This window comes from Musca autumnalis, unplaced genomic scaffold, assembly GCF_047663935.1.
Source record: "Musca autumnalis isolate F117 unplaced genomic scaffold, ASM4766393v1 scaffold_4, whole genome shotgun sequence".
NCBI classification, from domain to species: Eukaryota; Metazoa; Arthropoda; class Insecta; order Diptera; family Muscidae; genus Musca; species Musca autumnalis.
The window spans coordinates 71,441,172-71,461,894 of NW_027411977.1; the positions used below are offsets into that span (position 1 = coordinate 71,441,172).

The 20,723-nt window shown below is 39.4% G+C and overlaps 1 protein-coding gene across 1 annotated transcript in view; it reads left to right on the forward strand.

Annotated features, from left to right (window-relative positions):
• Window positions 1-18,816, forward strand: part of LOC141402870 (adipose-secreted signaling protein) — a 99,284-nt gene extending 80,468 nt beyond the window's left edge. Inside the window, exon 2 of the mRNA XM_073984956.1 lies at window positions 17,588-18,816. Coding sequence (XP_073841057.1) covers window positions 17,588-18,084 — 497 coding nt within the window. The 3' untranslated portion in view covers window positions 18,085-18,816. The remainder of the gene's footprint in view (window positions 1-17,587) is intronic.
• Window positions 18,817-20,723: the final 1,907 nt, after the last annotated feature.

Genomic DNA, 20,723 nt, shown 5'->3' on the forward strand with positions numbered 1-20,723 from the left:
ACTCTAAGAGGTCTCTAAGCGTGGATTTATTAAAGAATTTTTTGAGGACTCTATGAGGTCTCTAAGCGTGGATTTATTAAAGAATTATTTGAGGACTCTAAGAGGTCTCTAAGCGTGGATTTATTAAAGAATTATTTGAGGACTCTAAGAGGTCTCTAAGCGTGGATTTATTAAAGAATTATTTGAGGACTCTAAGAGGTCTCTAAGCGTGGATTTATTAAAGAATTATTTGAGGACTCTAAGAGGTCTCTAAGCGTGGATTTATTAAAGAATTATTTGAGGACTCTAAGAGGTCTCTAAGCGTGGATTTATTAAAGAATTATTTGAAGACTCTAAGAGGTCTCTAAGCGTGGATTTATTAAAGAATTATTTGAGGACTCTAAGAGGTCTCTAAGCGTGGATTTATTAAAGAATTATTTGAGGACTCTAAGAGGTCTCTAAGCGTGGATTTATTAAAGAATTATTTGAGGACTCTAAGAGGTCTCTAAGCGTGGATTTATTAAAGAATTATTTGAGGACTCTAAGAGGTCTCTAAGCGTGGATTTATTAAAGAATTATTTGAGGACTCTAAGAGGTCTCTAAGCGTGGATTTATTAAAGAATTATTTGAGGACTCTAAGAGGTCTCTAAGCGTGGATTTATTAAAGAATTATTTGAGGACTCTAAGAGGTCTCTAAGCGTGGATTTATTAAAGAATTATTTGAGGACTCTAAGAGGTCTCTAAGCGTGGATTTATTAAAGAATTTTTTGAGGACTCTATGAGGTCTCTAAGCGTGGATTTATTAAAGAATTATTTGAGGACTCTATGAGGTCTCTAAGCGTGGATTTATTAAAGAATTATTTGAGGACTCTAAGAGGTCTCTAAGCGTGGATTTATTAAAGAATTTTTTGAGGACTCTATGAGGTCTCTAAGCGTGGATTTATTAAAGAATTATTTGAGGACTCTATGAGGTCTCTAAGCGTGGATTTATTAAAGAATTATTTGAGGACTCTAAGAGGTCTCTAAGCGTGGATTTATTAAAGAATTTTTTGAGGACTCTATGAGGTCTCTAAGCGTGGATTTATTAAAGAATTATTTGAGGACTCTAAGAGGTCTCTAAGCGTGGATTTATTAAAGAATTATTTGAGGACTCTAAGAGGTCTCTAATCGTGGATTTATTAAAGAATTATTTGAGGACTCTAAGAGGTCTCTAAGCGTGGATTTATTAAAGAATTATTTGAGGACTCTAAGAGGTTTCTAAGCGTGGATTTATTAAAGAATTATTTGAGGACTCTAAGAGGTTTCTAAGCGTGGATTTATTAAAGAATTATTTGAGGACTCTAAGAGGTCTCTAAGCGTGGATTTATTAAAGAATTATTTGAGGACTCTAAGAGGTCTCTAAGCGTGGATTTATTAAAGAATTATTTGAGGACTCTAAGAGGTCTCTAAGCATGGATTTAAAAAAAAAAAATTGTTGAGGACTATAAGAGGTCTCTAAGCATTGATTTAAAAAAAAAATGTTGAGGACTATAAGAGGTCTCTAAGCATTGATTTAAAAACAAAAAATGTTGAGGACTATAAGAGGTCTCTAAGCATTGATTTAAAAAAAAAAATGTTGAGGACTATAAGAGGTCTCTAAGCATTGATTTAAAAAAAAAAAATGTTGAGGACTATAAGAGGTCTCTAAGCATTGATTTAAAAAAAAAAAAAATTTTGAGGACTATAAGATGTCTCTAAGCGTGGATTTATTAAAGAATTATGTAAAAATTTTAAGGGGTATCTCAGCGTGGATTTACTAAAGAATTTTTGAGGACCCTAAGAGGTCTCTACATATGGATTTATTAAAGAATTTTTGAGGACCCTAAGAGGTCTCTACATATGGATTTATTAAAGAATTTTTGAGGACTCTAAGAGGTCTAGAGGCGTGGATTTACTAAAGAATTTTTTGAGGTCTGTATGTCTGGATTTTTTTACAGAATTTTTTTGAGGACACTATATGATCTTTATGCCTGGATTTATTAAAGAAATTTTTTAATAGTGGTACTATTATTGCAGTACCTTAAGTAGCGGTCAAAATGTTCGCAGCACACCAATTGCTCTTTTACTTCCTTCACATTCTGGGAATTCCAATGCCTATGTCCAAACCGCTTATATTCATTTCACACATTAAATTTCTCAAGTGTAAATTACAGACAAATTAAGACGATTTAAATATTTAATTGTAATTATTGAAATTGTAAATAGTAATTATTGTTGTAATTTATTTCACTGTTAATTCTTATTTCCTACCGACCAAAAAAAAAAAAAAAAATTCCCCCACACTCAACGATGTTTTTTTTTCAAATAATGGAACGTGTCTGTAGCCATATTCTGATTTATTTCATGTTCATCTTCGTGTTTGTGATTCCGTTGCTGTTTTTTTAAGTGGCTGTGTAAACATAAATAATACCGAAATTAATTAACACGAATGGTGTACAAATCCCCGATCCATTCCTAAGCCGGAACTGAGATAGAACATCTGTTAACGATGTTTTTCTTTTGCTGTTGGTTGTTGTTTAATGAGAACTTGCGATGCGTTCACACGTGTTAAACAGCTACGTAGAGCTTCTACTATAGGAAATTATACTGTATGTCTGTGTGCGTGTTCATTTGATGGAAAACGTATTTTGAAGCGTGTTTGCTGCTGCTGCCGCCATAGAAATATAATGTTTTCTTAATGTAATTTCATACAAACACTGTGGGTTGGAAATTACTTATATCGAATTTGATGCGTCCTACAGAAATTAATGCATCTGTACCATCCCGAACGTAGTTCAGTCAAAACTACTCTGGTTTGATGATTTTCAGCTGCAATAGATGTGGAATGTAGTCCGAGCACCACATCCACACGATAGTTGTTTATGGCATCTGCGAATGCTATTTAAACATGACTAATAGGCTTGCTGATCTAGAGGTTCTGTCTTCTAAGGTTGGACCTATCTCTAGATCATGACCACATATAACACGATAGGTCGGCTTGTGGTAAGCAATTCGACGCAATGAGATGGAATATTATGCAAAAGATCTCAATAGCGTCTGGAGGGTATTAAATACAGGGAAAGTGGAGGCTACGTAGTTCCGGAGGTATAAGCCCACTCCCTGTTTCATTCTACAGGGCTTCGACTTCTTGTTCCTAAATTCCACTTGCGACTGCTCATCCACACATACACATACTTGATAATCCAACGTTTCAAACTTGACCGAAGAGTTATCAATTCGACGTCCTCAAACAGTGTGAAGTGCTTGAAAGTATCAAAGGCTTTTGATAAGTCGATTGCCAATGTCATTATCCTATCACACGGGTTGTTCTGGTTGCATCCTCGACTAATAAGTATTAGTGGAGATAGCGTGCAGCGCTGTTGTAGTGCAGAACTGCTTACGAAACTCATGCCGGAAACTGATCGAAAAACGGATAGCTATTTTTGACACTGGGCAGGATTAAAACCTCGGCAGTCCTTGCTACGGACGACAACATCGAGATCAGTTTGTACGATTCATCGTTGCTGACATCCTTATTCCTTTGGATTCAGTAGCGACACCACCATGCCTACTTCCCATCATTATCATGGAGATTTCGTTTGGTCCAGGAACATTGTTTCTGTTCAAAAGGATTGGTCAGTTCTCTGAAACGGTGATTGGTGAACTCTCTGAAACTAGGCCAATTACCATAAAAGTGAGGCGTTCAGGGAAAATGAATTCTGATGATCCTATCTTCCTTCTTCCCAGGGTTGGAGAAAGATTTAACTGTTGTGTATTACTTACGATCCATTTATTCCGCTAGTGATCACCGATCAACCTGTTAATTTCCAGTGTCAGCTGGCTTAATCTGGAGTCACTGGGGATGGCACGACAAAGATCATCACGCTCTGCTGGGCAATTTGGTCGCACTTGGGCAATTTGGTCTCTCTCTCTTTTAGTCTCACTTCGGGTATTCGACCAGCAGGTGTATAGCGAGCTGCTTCAGCTGTGATGATGTCCCGAAACATCTTTTCTGCATCACAAGGGTTGGGCAATTAACTTTCCCATGATTGATAAACGTGCGACATTCAGAGGTGATCAAATCTGGCGGTCTGCTGATGGAGACAATTGTAGGGATTGCCAGTTGACGTCATTGCACAGTAGATCCACTTGTATGGAGAAAGTGGCCAAAAATATTTAGAGTGTAAAAATCAAGCCAATGCGCCGGTTACAGCTTTATGCTGCTGCGTAGAGTGTTTTAAGAAACCACGAGCGTAACATTCTCCCCCCTTTCCCCTCTGGAAGGGGTATACGATGAGAATTGTTTTATGCTGTTAATACAAAATGACATGAACAAAGGTCCCGATTATCTTATGATGCAAAAATAGGCTTGAGCAAACATAACAATCTTCAAAACAACATAAAATCCAACCAATTTAGCGGATTAAAAATCAAAATTTTTGTCTGAAAATTGGTAAAATTGTTAATATATATCTTTTAGCGTTCTTTAGCGGAAGGCACGTACCGCCAACGTAAGACAAATTTGGAAGAAAATTTCTTCATCTTGCCACTGACGCCAATTATGGTAATGTGCGTGGTTAGATAACAGAGTTATACGCTAATATATCCATAGAAACACTATTCTAGGGCAACTTTTGTCAGCGACCCACCATTTATAGTCTGACACTAGATGGCAGCTGATTTTAATACTGAATAATCTTAAACCTATGACCTACTTTGGAAAATTATGCCCGAGGTGGGCACTGGTGGGCATCACGACTAAAACCTTAGGTCAAATTTAAGTATATGATCGAAATGGCATTACAAAATACACTAAGAAAATATGCAGATAACTAGAATACCACAACACGCTAAAACACTATTTTTTAATGAAAATGAAGCTTTTACTTTCTCCTTCAAAATCCACTATAATATTTTGCTATACGCATTAGTTTCGCGAAATTTTGAATGTATTTACTTGCGCTTAAAAAATAAGTTGTACTCACAACAAAAAATATTAGTCAAATGTTCCGACGTTTGAAGCTATTCTTAAGAAGATCGCGTTCGAATGAAACACAAACTAATATATTTTTAAAAAGGTCCATGTCATAGCTGTCAGAGTTGCCAGATGTTGTACCAAAATTTTGACATTAATTTTTTTATTTTTGGCCAATGGGTGGATCCACTGTGCATTGGTCAGATCAGGTGATGCGATAGTTATGTCATGCGAAGTGTGGGAGTATCAGATAATTCTAGTAGGGCAGTGTAAAACGTAGAGCTATAAATCTGCTCAGGCAGCACTATACCTCTGGTCATTTCCGAGGACCGAGTGCCATAACACATGATGAGCATTCACAACGCTGTAAGCTATAGTTGTTGTTGAACTTGGCTTCCTGCACCTCCATGACCGACTCATAAAATCCACTATTTCCTCGATCTTACCTCAGAGTCTATTGCAACTTAATTGCAAAAAAGGATGCATTTTTAGGGATTCTAACAACAACGGTGGTAAGTACTGCGTGTGCGGCTCACCGAAATTTTAGTGTGGTGGATGCGGATGTAACAAACTGAGAACAAATAAATTGGTCATGGGTCCGTCCCGGCACGGTCCAAAAGAATTCGGAGCAGGCATTTCAGGATAACCTGCTCCCAACACAGAAAAACGATACAAATACAAACATGTGTACACTGAGGTGGCATCCGCTGTGGTTGGTTCCGGGTCAATTCGGTAGCGAAGAACCCGCCGCTGTGGCATTCAATTTGATGCAAAACCATTGCTGCAACAAAGTTGTGATACGGGTCGATACTCAAAGCGATCGTACATCCAAAACACTTGATGAGTGTCTTACACCTATCACAAGCTCATTTGGTCTTCTTGTGACTTGATCAGGAGAAACGCAATTTTTTTTATTATACCCTCAGCATTTTTGCTAACGAGGGTATATGCACTTTCATACGGACAAAATGTGTCTCATCGAAATAATGGTTTTAGATAGACCCCAAGTATTTATGGACGAAATCCGTTTCAGACAATTTGGAGTTGATTTAGCAATGTCCGTCCGTCTGTCCATGTCTTTCTGGCTGGCTGGCCACGATAACTCTCGAACGGATGAACCGATTCGGTCCAAAATTTGGCTTACGTAATATTTTGTCTAAGCTTAGTTTAATTTCGGTACCTCTTCCGGTACCTCTCCCACAAAAGTTCGAAAATGTTCGGAAAATTTTTGCCCATGATAACTCTTGAAGGAAGTAACCTATTTGGTTCATACATCGTGCACATCGTGAAATTTCTACCAAACTTAGATGAGGTTCCAACTTCATACTTCTTGAGAAAACCGCCTGAAAGGTGCAAAAAACCTCTATGACACCGTGTGTAATGGTTGGAGCCCCAGATAACTCTCGAATGGATCTGCCGATTCGGTCCAAAATTTGTTCGAAGATAAACCATATCTGTCCACTCATTCAGGTACCTCTCCACAAAATTTCGAAAATGTTCGTAAAAATTCTGCGCATGATAACTCTTGAAAGGTGTGACTGATTTGGTCCATTCTTTACACATCCTAATATATCTACCAGATATAGATCAGGTACGAATATGAACTATATTTGTTCACTCCACATAAAATTTCGAATAAGTTCACTTTTAGACCTGCTCTCGAATAGATTTGTTGATGATCGATTTGTTGACGTCGGCAAAGTTTTTTTCAGGCCGAAGTCCATACTTCTTGAAAAAAAGAAAAAAGGCCGAAAGGGATCAAAAAACACCTATGGCGCCATATGTAGTGGCTGGAGAGCCACTACCGATTTGGTCCAAAATGGGTAATACCGGTCCACAACTTTCCGGTACTTCTCCCCAATATTTAAAAATGTCACTAAAATGGTATGCACGATATCTCTTGAAAGGGGAACCAATTTGGTCCAAAACTTTAGTTTAAATTCTAAAATGGCCTATATCTGTCCTCTCCTTAGGGTAGGTTGAACATTTGTGTCTAAGCGCAGTTGAGTGTATGTTCGAAGATCCTTTGGAAATGTATACCGGTGCTGTTCGTCGTGGTCCTGTTTAAAGCGATATTATGTTTTCGTGGACAATTCATGCTTCCTGGCATACTGTTCCAAAAGTTATACGATGACTCACTGAAATGATATCTATCAAAACAAGTAAAAAAGTGTCAGTCGGCTTTGCCGACAGATATATACCCTCAGCCAATGTGAAGTGAAACTTTCACCTACGGACAGATCGAATGTATTTAAGGTCTCTTCTGAATTTTGTGGCCCTTTTTGAACATGCCGACAAAAATGTGGATTAGAAATGAACTGCACTAAGACACAAATGTTGAACTCTTGTGGGGGAGGTACCCTTAGGGAGGTCCGATATGGGCCATTTTAGAAGTTAAACTAAATTTTGACAAAATGTTAGGAGGTCCAAAGTTTGAACCAAATTGGTTGCCCCATTCAAGTGACATCGTCCTAGCATTTTAGTGACATTTTTTAAATATTGGGGAGAAGTACCGGAAGTTGTGGACCGGTATTGACCCATGAAACTAAGTTTGGATATAATATGACGAAGACCAAATGTTGGGCCAAACCGGTTGAACACTTCGAGAGTTATCGTTCTCTCCGACAGCCACATATGGTGACATAGGGGGTTTTTACACCTTTCGGGCTGTTTTACCGTCTAATGGAGGTAGCGAATGCAAATCGCTTCAACAGAAATCAAAGTGATTCGAGAGCAGGTCTTAATGTGAACATATCGAAATTTTGTGTGAGAGGTACCAGAAGGAGGAGACAAATATAGTCCATATTCGAACCTTATTTATATGTGGTAGATATATTAGGATGTGTAAAGTATGGACCAATTCGGCCACTCCCTTCAAGAGTTACCGTACGAACAATTTTTCCGAAAAATTTTGAACTTTTGTGGGGGAGGTACCCGAAGGTGTGGACCGATTTGGTCCATATTGGAACCTCATCTAAGTTTGGTAGAAATATCACGATGTGCTAAGTATGGACCAAGTCGGTTATTCCCTTCAAGAGTTATTGTGCGCACAAATTTTCCAAACATTTTCGAACTTTTGTGGGGGAGGTACCGGAAGGAGTGGGCCGATATAACCCATCTTCGAACTTAAACTAAGTTTGGACAAAATATTGCGATAGCCAACTTTTGGACCAAATCGGTTCAACCGTTCGAGAGTTATCGTGCGCACCAGCCAGACAGACAGACGGACGGACATTGCCCAATCGACTCCAAATTGTCTGAAACACATGTCGTCCAAACATACTTGGGGTCTAAAACCATTATTTCGATGAGGCACATTTTGCCCTATGAAAGTGTATATACCCTCGTTAGCATAAATGCTGAGGGTATAAATATATGACTCTCGAAATAAGATCCACTTCCGCAACACTTTTGAACTTTAATTTTAATTCTGAAAAGACCCTAACAAAATTCTGAAAATACCCTAAATACATTCGATCTCTCCGTATATGAAAGTTTCAGTTCACATAGGCTGTCGGCATAGCCGACTGATACTTTTTTACTCGTTCATTTATTTATTCCGCGTGGGAACGTAGAGCTTCTACAAGAGAATACCATCTTACTTTATTGTAACAAATATTTTTTTAAATTTTCAAAGTTTGCGGTTAGCCTTTCTATTTCTTGCAGAACCGTTCTTCGCCACGTGTTTCATGGTCATCCAGGCGTCTGCTACCTTGATTGTTCCATTCTAGAGCCATTCTAGCAATACTATGCTGCGGCTTTCGTAGCGTATGGTCTATCCATTTCCACTTGCTTCTTGTTATTTGGCGGATTTTGGGTTCCTCGCTTGTCATTATCCACTAATTCTGTTCTGTGGATAGAAACCCAAGCGGTTTGTATAAAAATGTTAAATATTCTTATTCACCCTTGGGCCATAGAGAACATTTATAGGCCATGTAAGTGACTAAGAGTTTAATGACGGTATTTTATTTCCTTTTATTTATAGCCACTGTGTCTGTCATTACCCTTCTTTTGAGTCACATGAAAGGCGACGAATATATACATTTGTAATTGGCATTTATCACCTACCAGATGATGCTCTTGCCACAGCTATCGTAGAGTAAAACACACACACAATTCTTGAAGTTAAAGTGAGCATTTGAAACTTTATTCACATTGTATTTCATTAAATGTCATACATATTTGCATTAATTTCAAAGTTTCATACTTTAATGATGGTGAAAAGTTCATTTTGGGATTTTTCTTATTTGGCTTGAAAAAAAAAAATAAAACTAATATTGTTTTAATTTTTAGTAGTAGAGTGCTTAAAATATACTTTTCAAAACGTTTTTTAACGGAGAATTGTTATATTTATTATTATTTTGAATGTTGGCAATTGCTGCTTAAATAATTTCTACTCAAATATTCAAAATACTTCCGTACTCCATTTGTCGGTCGTATTTATACATATGTAAATATTATATATGTATGTATATTTTTATTCAATTGTTTATTTACACAATGCTATAAACAATTAGCTCACTGCGAGTAAATTCATTCATAACAGCAGGGAAGTGGGTCATTTTCATTTTCGTCGAATACAATCGAATCGAATCGATACAATTTTCTCAAATAAACAATCTTGTCTCCCTACTGCCGGCCGGCCGGCCGACCGCCTGCCTGCTTGTCTGTCATGACCATATTGCAATCGTTGGGAAAATATTTCCATTTGTTTAATCAATATGAATGAAAATAAATACAAGCAAACATTCATTCATATGTATTGTTTATTGACACCATGGGCTGGAGAAAAGAAAATGGTAGGGGAACGTTGGGCAATTGGACATGTGAATATATTAACATTGATTAAGAACCAATTTGTCCCAACCAATTGATAAATTATTACAAAAATTTCATATTGTTTTCACATGTTGTCATCGTGTTCATTTATTGAAGGGATGGGGTAAGGTTATGTTCAAGAAGGGACTTTGGCAGAGTTTCGCTTTCGTTTTGTTTCTTCCTGATGGCAGATGGTGCTAACTATGTGTTGCATACTCCTTATCAGTGTGTTGCATGCGGTTTTAACGAGGTCGGCTGAATTCTTCAATACTCCAATATTGTTCAATCATCCGCATACATTACTATATCAATGCCGTCTGAGGGCGAAATACAGGAGAGGTAGAGGTTAAACTGTTCTGGAGATATCACCTCACCTTGGGGAACTCCCTGTTTCAGTCTACTGGGCTTAGACTTCTTGCTCCTGAAACCCACGTACGACGGGCGTGCGGACATATAATTGATTATGAAAAGTTTCAAACTTGGCAAGAGAGTTGTCTGCCCGATGTCCTCCTCAAACAGCATTAAGGTTTTTGATAAGTCAAAGGCCACCATCATCCTGATGATCGGCAACTGAATAGCTGTTTCTAATGCTGGGCTGTTTCAGCATTAGCACGGAGGTTCCATTCGTATTATAAACTGTGATGATTCATACTCGACAGGAAGATATCTAATGCGACATAGTACTCTTCTCTTCGCCCTGTCCCTCCCGGGGTGCTCGACAAACTGTCGATTGAAGTAACTTGGGCACCTCATCGGATCAGCCAGCATAACTTTGCCAAACGTGACTGAAGTCCTATTATCCTTCTTTCCAGGGTTGCCCACAATTCACATATTCTGGCTTCAATGTTGCAACTCTTCAGATGATTTAACCACTTGTTCCACTTATGCTCATCGGCCAACCTGTTAACTTCCAGTGTCAGCTCATTTGGTGGAAAGCTCATCACGCCCATTTGCTAGTCCCGTTGCTGTTATGTTATGTCTAGACAGCGGAATCCTATACAAATGCATATATGGTTAGGATGGTCGTAGAGAAAATCTGCTTAGACAGAAACTCGTTTTATCACAAAATAAAACGAATTATGCCCAGAAATTTTTGCATATCGTGCATATTTTGACATATTTTTATATATTTGCATAAAATGAACATATGCAAAACCATATGCAAAAATATATACAAGGATTTGTGGCCTAAAAATCCCACCGAAATGGCTGAAATGTGGTATTAAGTCTTCGTTAGGGGTATGAAACTTTACACCTGAAATTTGTCCGCATGGGTCCACGTCTTCATATAGCCTCCATAGAACGGTACCTACCGATTTCCGATATGTTGAGGGTTGTGGCCTCAACATCACACTTAAATGGGTGACACTTTGTATAAAACCTTCGTTGGAAGCATATAACTTTCCACTTGAAATTTGTCAGTATAGGTTCACGGGTAGTATCAGTGTTTTGTAGAGCGTTATTTTTGTTTGACGAGATGTGGCTTTGTTTTTAAACTGCTTACTTAAACCAAAGTAGCATCTGTTGGCCAATACAATTCTTCTTTTTATTTCACAACTGATGTCGTTTGTTGTGTTTACGGAGGTGCCGAGGTAGACGAAGTCTTTTACTACCTCAAAATTATAGGAACCAACTTCCACAGTTGGTACGAGCTCAATGGACGCATTGCGCGTCGACACCATCAACTTGGAATTCTCACCGTTTACTGCCAGACCCACTTTAGCCGATTCTCCTTCGGTATCAGTTACTTCTTTTACTGATCGTCCCATGTTGTCTATATCATCAGCGTAAGCAAGTAACATGTGACTATTGGTGTAGATTGTGCCACTTCTTTTGACGTTTGCCTCTCGTATAACCTTTTCTAGCAGGATGTTGAAGAGGTCACACGAAACGCTGTCTCCTTGTCTGAAACCTCTTTTGGTACCAAACTCTTCGGAGAGGTTCTTTCCTATTTTAACTGAGGACCTCGTGTCAGTTAAAGTCATTTTACAAAGCCGGATGAGCTTTGCGGGAATACCAAATTCAGACATGGCTTGGAATACCTTTGAACGCAGCGGGCTGTCGAAGGCTGCTTTATAATCGACAAAAAGGTGGTAGGTGTCGATCTGCATCTCTTGGGTCTTCTCCAGGATTTGCCGCAGGGTAAATATCTGGTCAATGGTGGACTTGCCAGGTCTAAAGCCGCATTGGTATGGTCCAATTATCTCGTTGACCATAGGCTTTAGTCGTTCGCACAATATCCCTGACACGATCTTGTAGGCAATAGGGAGTAGACTTATGCGCCTATAGTTAGAGCATACAGTCTTATCTCCCTTCTTGTGGACGGGGCACAGGATACTCAGGTTCCAATCTTCGGGTACTCGTTTTTCCTGCCAGATGGTGCTAACTAGCTGATGAATACACCTTATCAGCGTGTCGCCTCCGGTTTTGAACAGCTCGGCTGGTAAGCCATCGGCCCCTGCTGCCTTATTATTCTTCAGCCGATTTATTGCTGTCTTTACCTCATCTTGGCTGGGCGGTATACATTCAATGCCATCTTCTGGGATTGGGACTGTGGTATCTTCGTCGTCTTCGCTGCTATTGGATGCCAACAGATTTGAAAAATGTTCTTTCCATATCCTGAGTACACCATCTGTATCAGTTACCAAATTACCTTGCTGGTCTCTACAGGAGGATGTGTCTGTACCAAAGCCATCAGTTTGATGCTTGACTCTTCGGTAGAATTTTCGGATTTCATTCTGGCTCCTGTACATCTCGACTTTTTCACACTCCCGCTTTTCCATCTCTCTCTTTTTCCTGCGGAAAAGACGTTTCTCCTCTCTCCTTTTCTCCCTGTATCTCTCTCGTGCGCTACGCGTTGCTACGGATTGTAAAGTAGCCTTATATGCCGCATTTTTCTCTTCGGTGGCAGCACGACACTCCTCATCATACCATGGATTCATTGGTGGAGGTCTCTGGTATCCAAGTATGGATTTTGCGGCTGTTTGCATGGCGTAAGCAATGCTTTGCCATTGCGCTGATATGTTATCGGGATGAGTAGTGCTTTGATTAAGCAATTGGGCTAGTTGAGGGGAATATGCTGTGGCTATCTGTTGTGATTGCAGCTTACCGATGTCTAGCTTTCGTGTTGTGTCTGTTCGTACTTTGTTTGCTACGTTTAACCGGGTGCGTACTTTTGCTGCAACAAGGTAGTGGTCCGAATCAATGTTTGCGCCTCGGAACGATCGTACATCCAACACGCTCGATGAATGTCTTCCATCTATCACAACATGATCAATTTGGTTTCTTGTTTTCTGATCTGGAGACAGCCAGGTGCCCTTATGAATATCGAGATGATTAAATCTGGTACTGCTAACTACCATGTTTTTTTGCAGCTGCAAAGTCTATCAGCCTCATACCATTGTCAGATGTTTCACTTTGGAGACTGAATTTCCCGACTGTTGGGCCAAAGATATTCTCCTTACCAATTTTGGCATTAAAATCGCCTAGAATGATTTTAATGTCATGGTCAGGGCAACGGTCATATGTTTCTTCTAAGCGCTCGTAAAATATATCTTTGGTCTGTTCGTCCTTTTCTTCAGTGGGAGCATGAGCGCAAATAAAGCTGATGTTGAAGAATTTAGCTTTTATTCGAATTGCAGCAAGTCTTTCATTCACTGGGGTGAAGCTGGATACCAGATGTTTTAGTCTCCGACTAACTATGAATCCACAACCAAACTCATGCTTTACGTCATGGCAGCTATAATACAGTGCGTCTCCTTTAGGTGTTGTTGTGACGCCTTTCCCAATCCATCGTATTTCCTGTATGGCAGTAATATCGGTCTTGTACTTTTCAAGTACGTCTGCCAATGCGAAGACTGCACCTTCTCTATAAAGAGTGCGAACATTCCAGGTGCAGATTCGCAGATCATGGTCCTTAAAACGTTTGCGGGGTTCGTCAACTTTAGAGGGATTTGTTCTTCTTTTCTTTTGTTTTTTCATAGTAGGCTGTTTTTTCTAGGGGAGGGTTACTAACTCGACGCCCAAACCCAAGTTTTTAACGTTCTTATGGGTGAACGCGCGGCACATGTTAACTCACTACCTTTAACGGGTGTTAAAGGCAGTTCCCCAGGTGACACCACGGGGAGGTCAGTGTCCACTTGAGATGAAAGAGGGACCAAGATAAATCCTGGGCTTTGCCATGTTAAAACCGGTCAGGACCGTTGCTTGGTATCTTCCATCCCCTACGTGCATAAAATTCCGCTGACTAGTTATGTCCAACTTAGGATATTCGACCAGCAGGTATATGGCGAGCGGCTGCAACCGTGATGATGTCTCGGAACGTCATTTCTGCTACACGAACATAAGAAGGATTTAGCTAATCTCTGAAACGATGATTAGTAAACTCTCTAAAAATTCGGCCAATTAGCTGTCCCATAATTAACGAAACTGCGGCATTCATAGGTGATGAAATCGGACGAACTGCTGATGGAGGCAATTATGGGAAGTTAGTTTGATCCAAAGTGAAGTCATTTGTCAAACCAGGTGACACGAGGGTTATCTCAGGCGAACTGTGACCCTCTCCGCTAATTCTGGCGGGGGCGTCCTTATTGAACGTGCAAAACGTAGAGCTATCAATCTGCTCGGGCAACACTATACCCCTCTGATCGTTTGCGAGGACCGAATGCCACAACTCATTATGAGCATTAAAGTCCCCCAAGTCCAGTCGGGCCTATAACCTGAGGTACAGCTATCTTTCGGCCGGATATATACGTTCAGCAACTCTACCTCGGCAGTTCCACACCTGACTGTTACCCGCATACATTCCATGTACGGGTCATAAGAGCCAGGTTCAAGCGAGATACATAGGTCTGTATTGAACAGACTGGTGCAATAGGAAAGCTTATCCCGCGCCTCCACTTTTGGTGCTGCGATCCTTCCTCAGTACGTTGTAACAATGCTGCAGTTGTTGTTGAGCTTGGTTTCCTGCACCACCGCGACCATGATTTCATCTGACATGAAGTTTTCTCGATCTTGCCTCGGAGTCCATTGCTATTAAATTGCAAAGAGGAAGCATTTTGAGGAATTGGAACAACAACGGCTGGTGTTAAATGCTGCGTGTGCATTGCTGCTGGGGGACGACGACAACTCAGTGTACACATGGTAATCGTATGTGTGCATCGGCGCTGATGTATTCGGCTGCTGACAGCTCGGTGGTAATCGTTTTATGTGTACCTCGGCTCTGAAGTATTTGGCTGCTGTCATCTCGGTGGTAATCGGGTTTGGTTCTGTGCTATTCCTGTGACTGTTAGCTCGTTGACAATCGTCGGGTGTATCGCTTGGTGCGGTAGTATCCGGATGCTGTCGAGCCATTGGCAATCTTTGGGTGTGTGACTCAGCTCTGAGCAATTCGGGTTGCTGTCGGGGATGAGATCGGTTAGTGGGAGGTGGCTAAGAACGTTGACCTGGTTGTGACCTTGGAGCGTGCTATGCACAGGGAGCTTACTAAAAGCATAGAGCGTACTGAGCGCTGGGAGCTTGCTAAGAACTGGAAACGTGCTAAGTATTATCGAGACCGCGGACGAGCCACACGTCTATTCGTAATTTGTCGGCTATTGATCGACACCTGCGGTAAATAAAACCAGGGCAGTAATGCGAAGCGATCGTAGGCGGTATAACCCTAACTCGCATCATGGAAGAAATACCTGTAGCACTACCAAAATATCTGTAAGAACCAACTCAAAGTACTTGGAGTATAGGGTTTATAGGTCAACGGTGGAGCCCACAGGCATCCAAGAAGTTTACGCTCGTGCTTAGCCGCTGTTGTTGAGTGCCAAGCTCTCTAAGCTCTTCCTTGTGCTCAGAAGCAAAGAAGAAATCCTGACAAATTTTGTTACCGAAACATCAAAGAAAGAACCGAAAGAAATGTAATTCTCGCAGGAGTTCAAGGATGCAAGATCCACGTATCTGGGAGAGAGCATTTTATGTTCAGACTGTGTTTCAGAGATCTCTAGAGGCCTTGTGCTCCTCAAGGAGTTAAGCGGAAAAGAAGAAGAAGCGAATGAGAATTATGGCGGACAAGTGATTGTTGTTCATTACATCGAAGTTAAATTTGTTCACTATGCCTACCGACCGGTGTTGAGTTTAGTGTGCGTTGATGGTAATGACAGAGTATAGGAATCTATGAAACGGTCTACATACGAAGTTTGGTAAAAATGTTACAAGAACCATAGTTTGGACCAAATCCAGACTGACGGATTTCGTTCAAACATACTTGGGTCTAAAGCCATTATATATCTTTTGACCCTCATTAGACCAAAGACTAAGCGATAACTCTCGAATTGAGTATCCATTTCACAAATCTTAATATTTCTTCCAAATATACACAACGTTTTAAGATGTTCTATATCGGTCCACTCTGGTACCTTTCCCACATTCATTTTCCGTAAGTGCAATTAAAGGGTTGTTCGGGTTGAAAATATTAACGAAGGTAGTCCTTGAGGTACCGATTAGGTTACGTTATAGGATACACAGCTGCAATTGTTGTAGACAGCTACTTCTCTCTGAGACAGAAGGAATAGGAAGGTGGAGAGGCTAAGAATCAAAGGACGGGTAAGGATGGAGAAGAAATTAGTCGAATCCCATATCCATTTAAGGCACTTCTAGTTTTTTAATCGAGCTTGCGGGTTCTTTAAAATAGAATAAGAAGAGAGATTTAATATCAATTCGCGCTCTCGCGATACATCGTGAACTTAATGACACTTCTTCAATCTTCCTGGAAGGTGTTGACAAATTTCAAACTACTGGTCTAAAGACTGCGATTCTGCTTGCGGAGCAACTTCAAAACCTCTGCCATGCCCGGATGAAGAGGTGACACCCATGCAACCCTGCAAAAAGTGCGTCCGTGCCATATAAAATTCGAAGATGGACTATATCCGACAATTCCTTGAACTACGTCTCCTAAAAAAGGTCAAAAACTTTCTCATAAGTACAGTTTAGGGCTGTTCGAAGATTGTTTTGATTTTTTTTTTCAAAAGATAGTCCTTTTTGTGCCGATTACAATGGTCTATTTCGGTGGCAAATCCATACGATATATGACGTCCGTCAAAACCCCTTTTGGCACCATCCCACAATGGTAATCTCTTTTTTGAAAAGGAGACAATTTCAATTTTATTATTATAGTCGCGAAGAGTGTATAGTAACCTATGCAACTGCGATTTTACCCGAACCTAAGTTCAAATTTGTCCACTTATGTTCAGTTAAGTCCAATTTATCTATTGCGGGTATTCTTTGTGGCCTCTATTACAGCGATATAATTTCATTCGCCATTCTCAACTAAATATTGACTAGAGAGTTTGGATCTATATATAATTGTTCCACAAGCATCCCATACGGGACAAGGGAGACTTCTCTCATATCAATGAGTGCACCCCGATTCATATTAGCTCAACGGGCTACTGAGACCTACTGTTTATCGCCTAGTCCGAACGGCGTGTCTTAAGATACCACTTGTAGAGAAGTTTAACATGGCTGAAATACTTAGGAAATGTCGCCAACATTACTGAGGGGTATTTTGCCACCGTTGAAAATTTGATGTTGACTGGTCGGGGAATCGAACGCACCACCTTCAGCGTGCAAGGCGGGTGTGCACACCATTGCACCACGGTGGCACCCACATGGCACAGAGAGTTTGGATCTATCAGCGGAAAAATTAACCCCTCTGTTTCTGTAACGGCTAAAATAAAATTGATAACTGTATTTTATTTTTTTCATAATTTTCGCAAAGTAAATATTTTCCGTTTTTCTCCTTTTTTTCAGATCATCACGTCCACTTCGATGTCACCAGCCTAAAGGATGATTTCGAAAATGACAGCTGTGTCACATATCAGCGTGCCGGGGATACGATAGTTGTCAGTCTTGGCTTCCTACAGATAAATCACCGGTATACAATAGATCTAAAGTTGCCCAGCAACCTGTTTGGTGACCTCAGCAATATACAATTTAAGCCTGACGTCAACACAATTCCTAGCCTGCATTGTCGGATAACAGATTTCTCCGGTGTGAAAGACGATGAACACGATTTCTATGAAATGAAAATTGAATTCTTTGCCTACAAAGAGAAACTGTTACGCGAAACACTGCACATTGTCAATTCCAATGATGACAAGGAGATGCTGAAGCTGGTAATTGCTGCCCGAGTACTGGGCAAGGGCAAAGGAACTCCCATGCTGCGTACTGGTATACATTGCATAGGTGTTGAGCAGGATGAAGAATCGGAGGCATCAGATTTTCCCGGTTTCAGCAAGAGCTCATAAATTCATAAGTGTTGTGATTGAAATTCAAGGAAACTGAGAGACAGAGAGGAGAGAGAAGGCCATTTTTGTCTGCATTCGCAGAGAATGCAAAAGCTTTTATTAATAAATTAATTATGTATTAAACAATATATACATAAATATGAATTAAATAATATTTTTTTGTTTTTTTTTTTTGCTTAGTTCGTAAGTCACCCTTTTTAAAGAGGCATTTCTTTAACTAAAACTCAATTGTGCCTATGTTCAAAATTAAAAAAATATATATAATATTAAATTTTATTCTAAACAATTAAAAAACAGAAAATTTTTAGTTCCCAAATAACCCTCATTATAATGATCTATACAAAATAATCCCAATAAGTATCCGACCAAATTCAATATGCCAGACATTTATAACTTAAGCATTTTCTTAAATGTATTTTTCTCACTCTAAATCTGTCATTCAAAACAAAATAAATGTCATTCATTATTACAAATGAATGTATTTATTAACAATAAAACTAATTCGTTTACTGTAAAAAAAAACACATATTTTAAATACCGACTAAATCAAGACGCTAATGGGAACAACTGAACATTTAAATGTATGGAATAAATATAGTCTGTTAAATAAAATTATAACAAAAAATTTTATGTTTATTTCTTTTTTTAATTTTAAATTAAATGACATTTAAACTTTGTAAGCTGTTTTTTCATTGTTAAAATTAGAAATAAATTAAAGCTGCTTAAATAAAATATACACAAGTCGTCAATTCAAAAAAACAACATATTAAACACGATTTTTGCATACACATATCGACGCCTCCAAACAATAGTATGCTAATTCGACTTAGCATGTTTTCAAGTTTTTTAAATTTTTATATTTAACGTCCTTTAACTTAAATTCTGTCAAATTTTGGTAATGATCGGACAATCCGAACAGAAGTTATAAACAAATATTTACTTAGCATAGTACTGAAGGTCAAAGAAATTTCCAAACTTTTAGAGCTTGTCCTGCAAAACTCGCTTTTCAGAATTAGCAAACTATTATTTGGAGATGTCGAACGTCCTTTAACTTAAATTCCGTCTAATTTTGGTAATGATCGGTCAATCCGAGTTATGAACAAATATTGACTTAGCATAGTACTGAAGTTCAAAAAAATTTCCAAACTTAGAGAGCTTCTCCTGCAAAACTCACTTTTTAGACTTAGCATACTATTATTTGGAGGTGTCGATATACATACATACATTTGAGAAACAGACATATATTTATGGCAATGGGAATCACATCTTAGCTAAATTAAATCTTTTTATTACCTCCAACATAATATGGAGGATATATTAAATTTGTTTTTCTGTTTGTAACGCATTGAAATACTCATTTGCTAACCTATAAAGTCAGGTTAAGTTCGATGATGTTGTAACTTACTTACTTACTTAGGGGTAGTTTACACTATATGTAAAGGTCATATGACATGAAATTTTCCATCGTTATATAGTCGCTAATATGTGCAATATTGGGCATTTTCCTTACGCCATTTACTTTGTGCGTCCACACCAGCAAAAATGTAATAAAATTACGTCTCCACATTGCTTGCGTGGGTACATATGGAATGTTTTTATTTCGTGTCATATGACATTTACATATAGTGTAAACTACCCCTTAGCTGGCCCATTACAGAACATTTGTTCTATAGGCCGAACTAAGAAAAGATCTCCATTTATCTCTGTCTATTGCTTCTCTTTCTGGAATACCGCGCCTTGTCATTTCTTCATCCACTTGTTTGCGCCATCTATTCTTTGGCCTGCCAATTCTGCGTGCACCGCCAAGCGGCTCATATTTATACGCCTTTTTAGCGGGTTCATCATCGCTCATTCTTATGATATGGCCTAGCCAACGCAATCGCTGCATCTCCATACGTTTATCTATAATGATGTCATTGTATAGCTGATACAGCTCGTGGTTCATGCGACGTCGACATTCACCGTCAACGTAGATTGGTCCGTAGATCTTTCGAAGAATTTTTCTCTCAAACACACCAAGCACTGCCTTATCTCCTTGCGCAAGTACCCAGGCTTCGGAACCATACATCAGCATGGGTAGTATCAGTGTTTTGTAAACCGTTATTTTTGTTTGACGAGATGTGGCTTTGGTTTTAAACTGCTTACTTAGGCCAAAGTAGCATATGTTAGCCAATACAATTCTTCTTTTTATTTCACAACTGATAACGTTAGTTGTGTTTACGGCGGTGCCGAGGTAGACGAAGTCTTTTACTACCTCAAAATTATAGAAACCAACGTCAACAGTTGGCCCGATCTCTATGGACGCATTGCGCGTCGACACCATCAACTAGTCTTCCCGCCGTTTACCGCCAGACCCACTTCACCTTCATAAAGGTATCAGTTACTTCTTTTACTGATCGTCCCATGATGTCTATATCATCAGCCTAAGCAAGTAACATGTGGCTATTGGTGTAGATTGTACCACTTCTTTTGACGTTTGCCTCTCGAATAACCTTTTCCAGCAGGATGTTGAAGAGATCACACGAAAGGCTGTCTCCTTGCCTGAAACCTCTTTTGGTACAAAACTCTTCGGAGAGGTTCCTTCCTATTTTAACTGAAGATCTTGTGTCAGTTAGAGTCATTTTACAAAGCGGGGATAC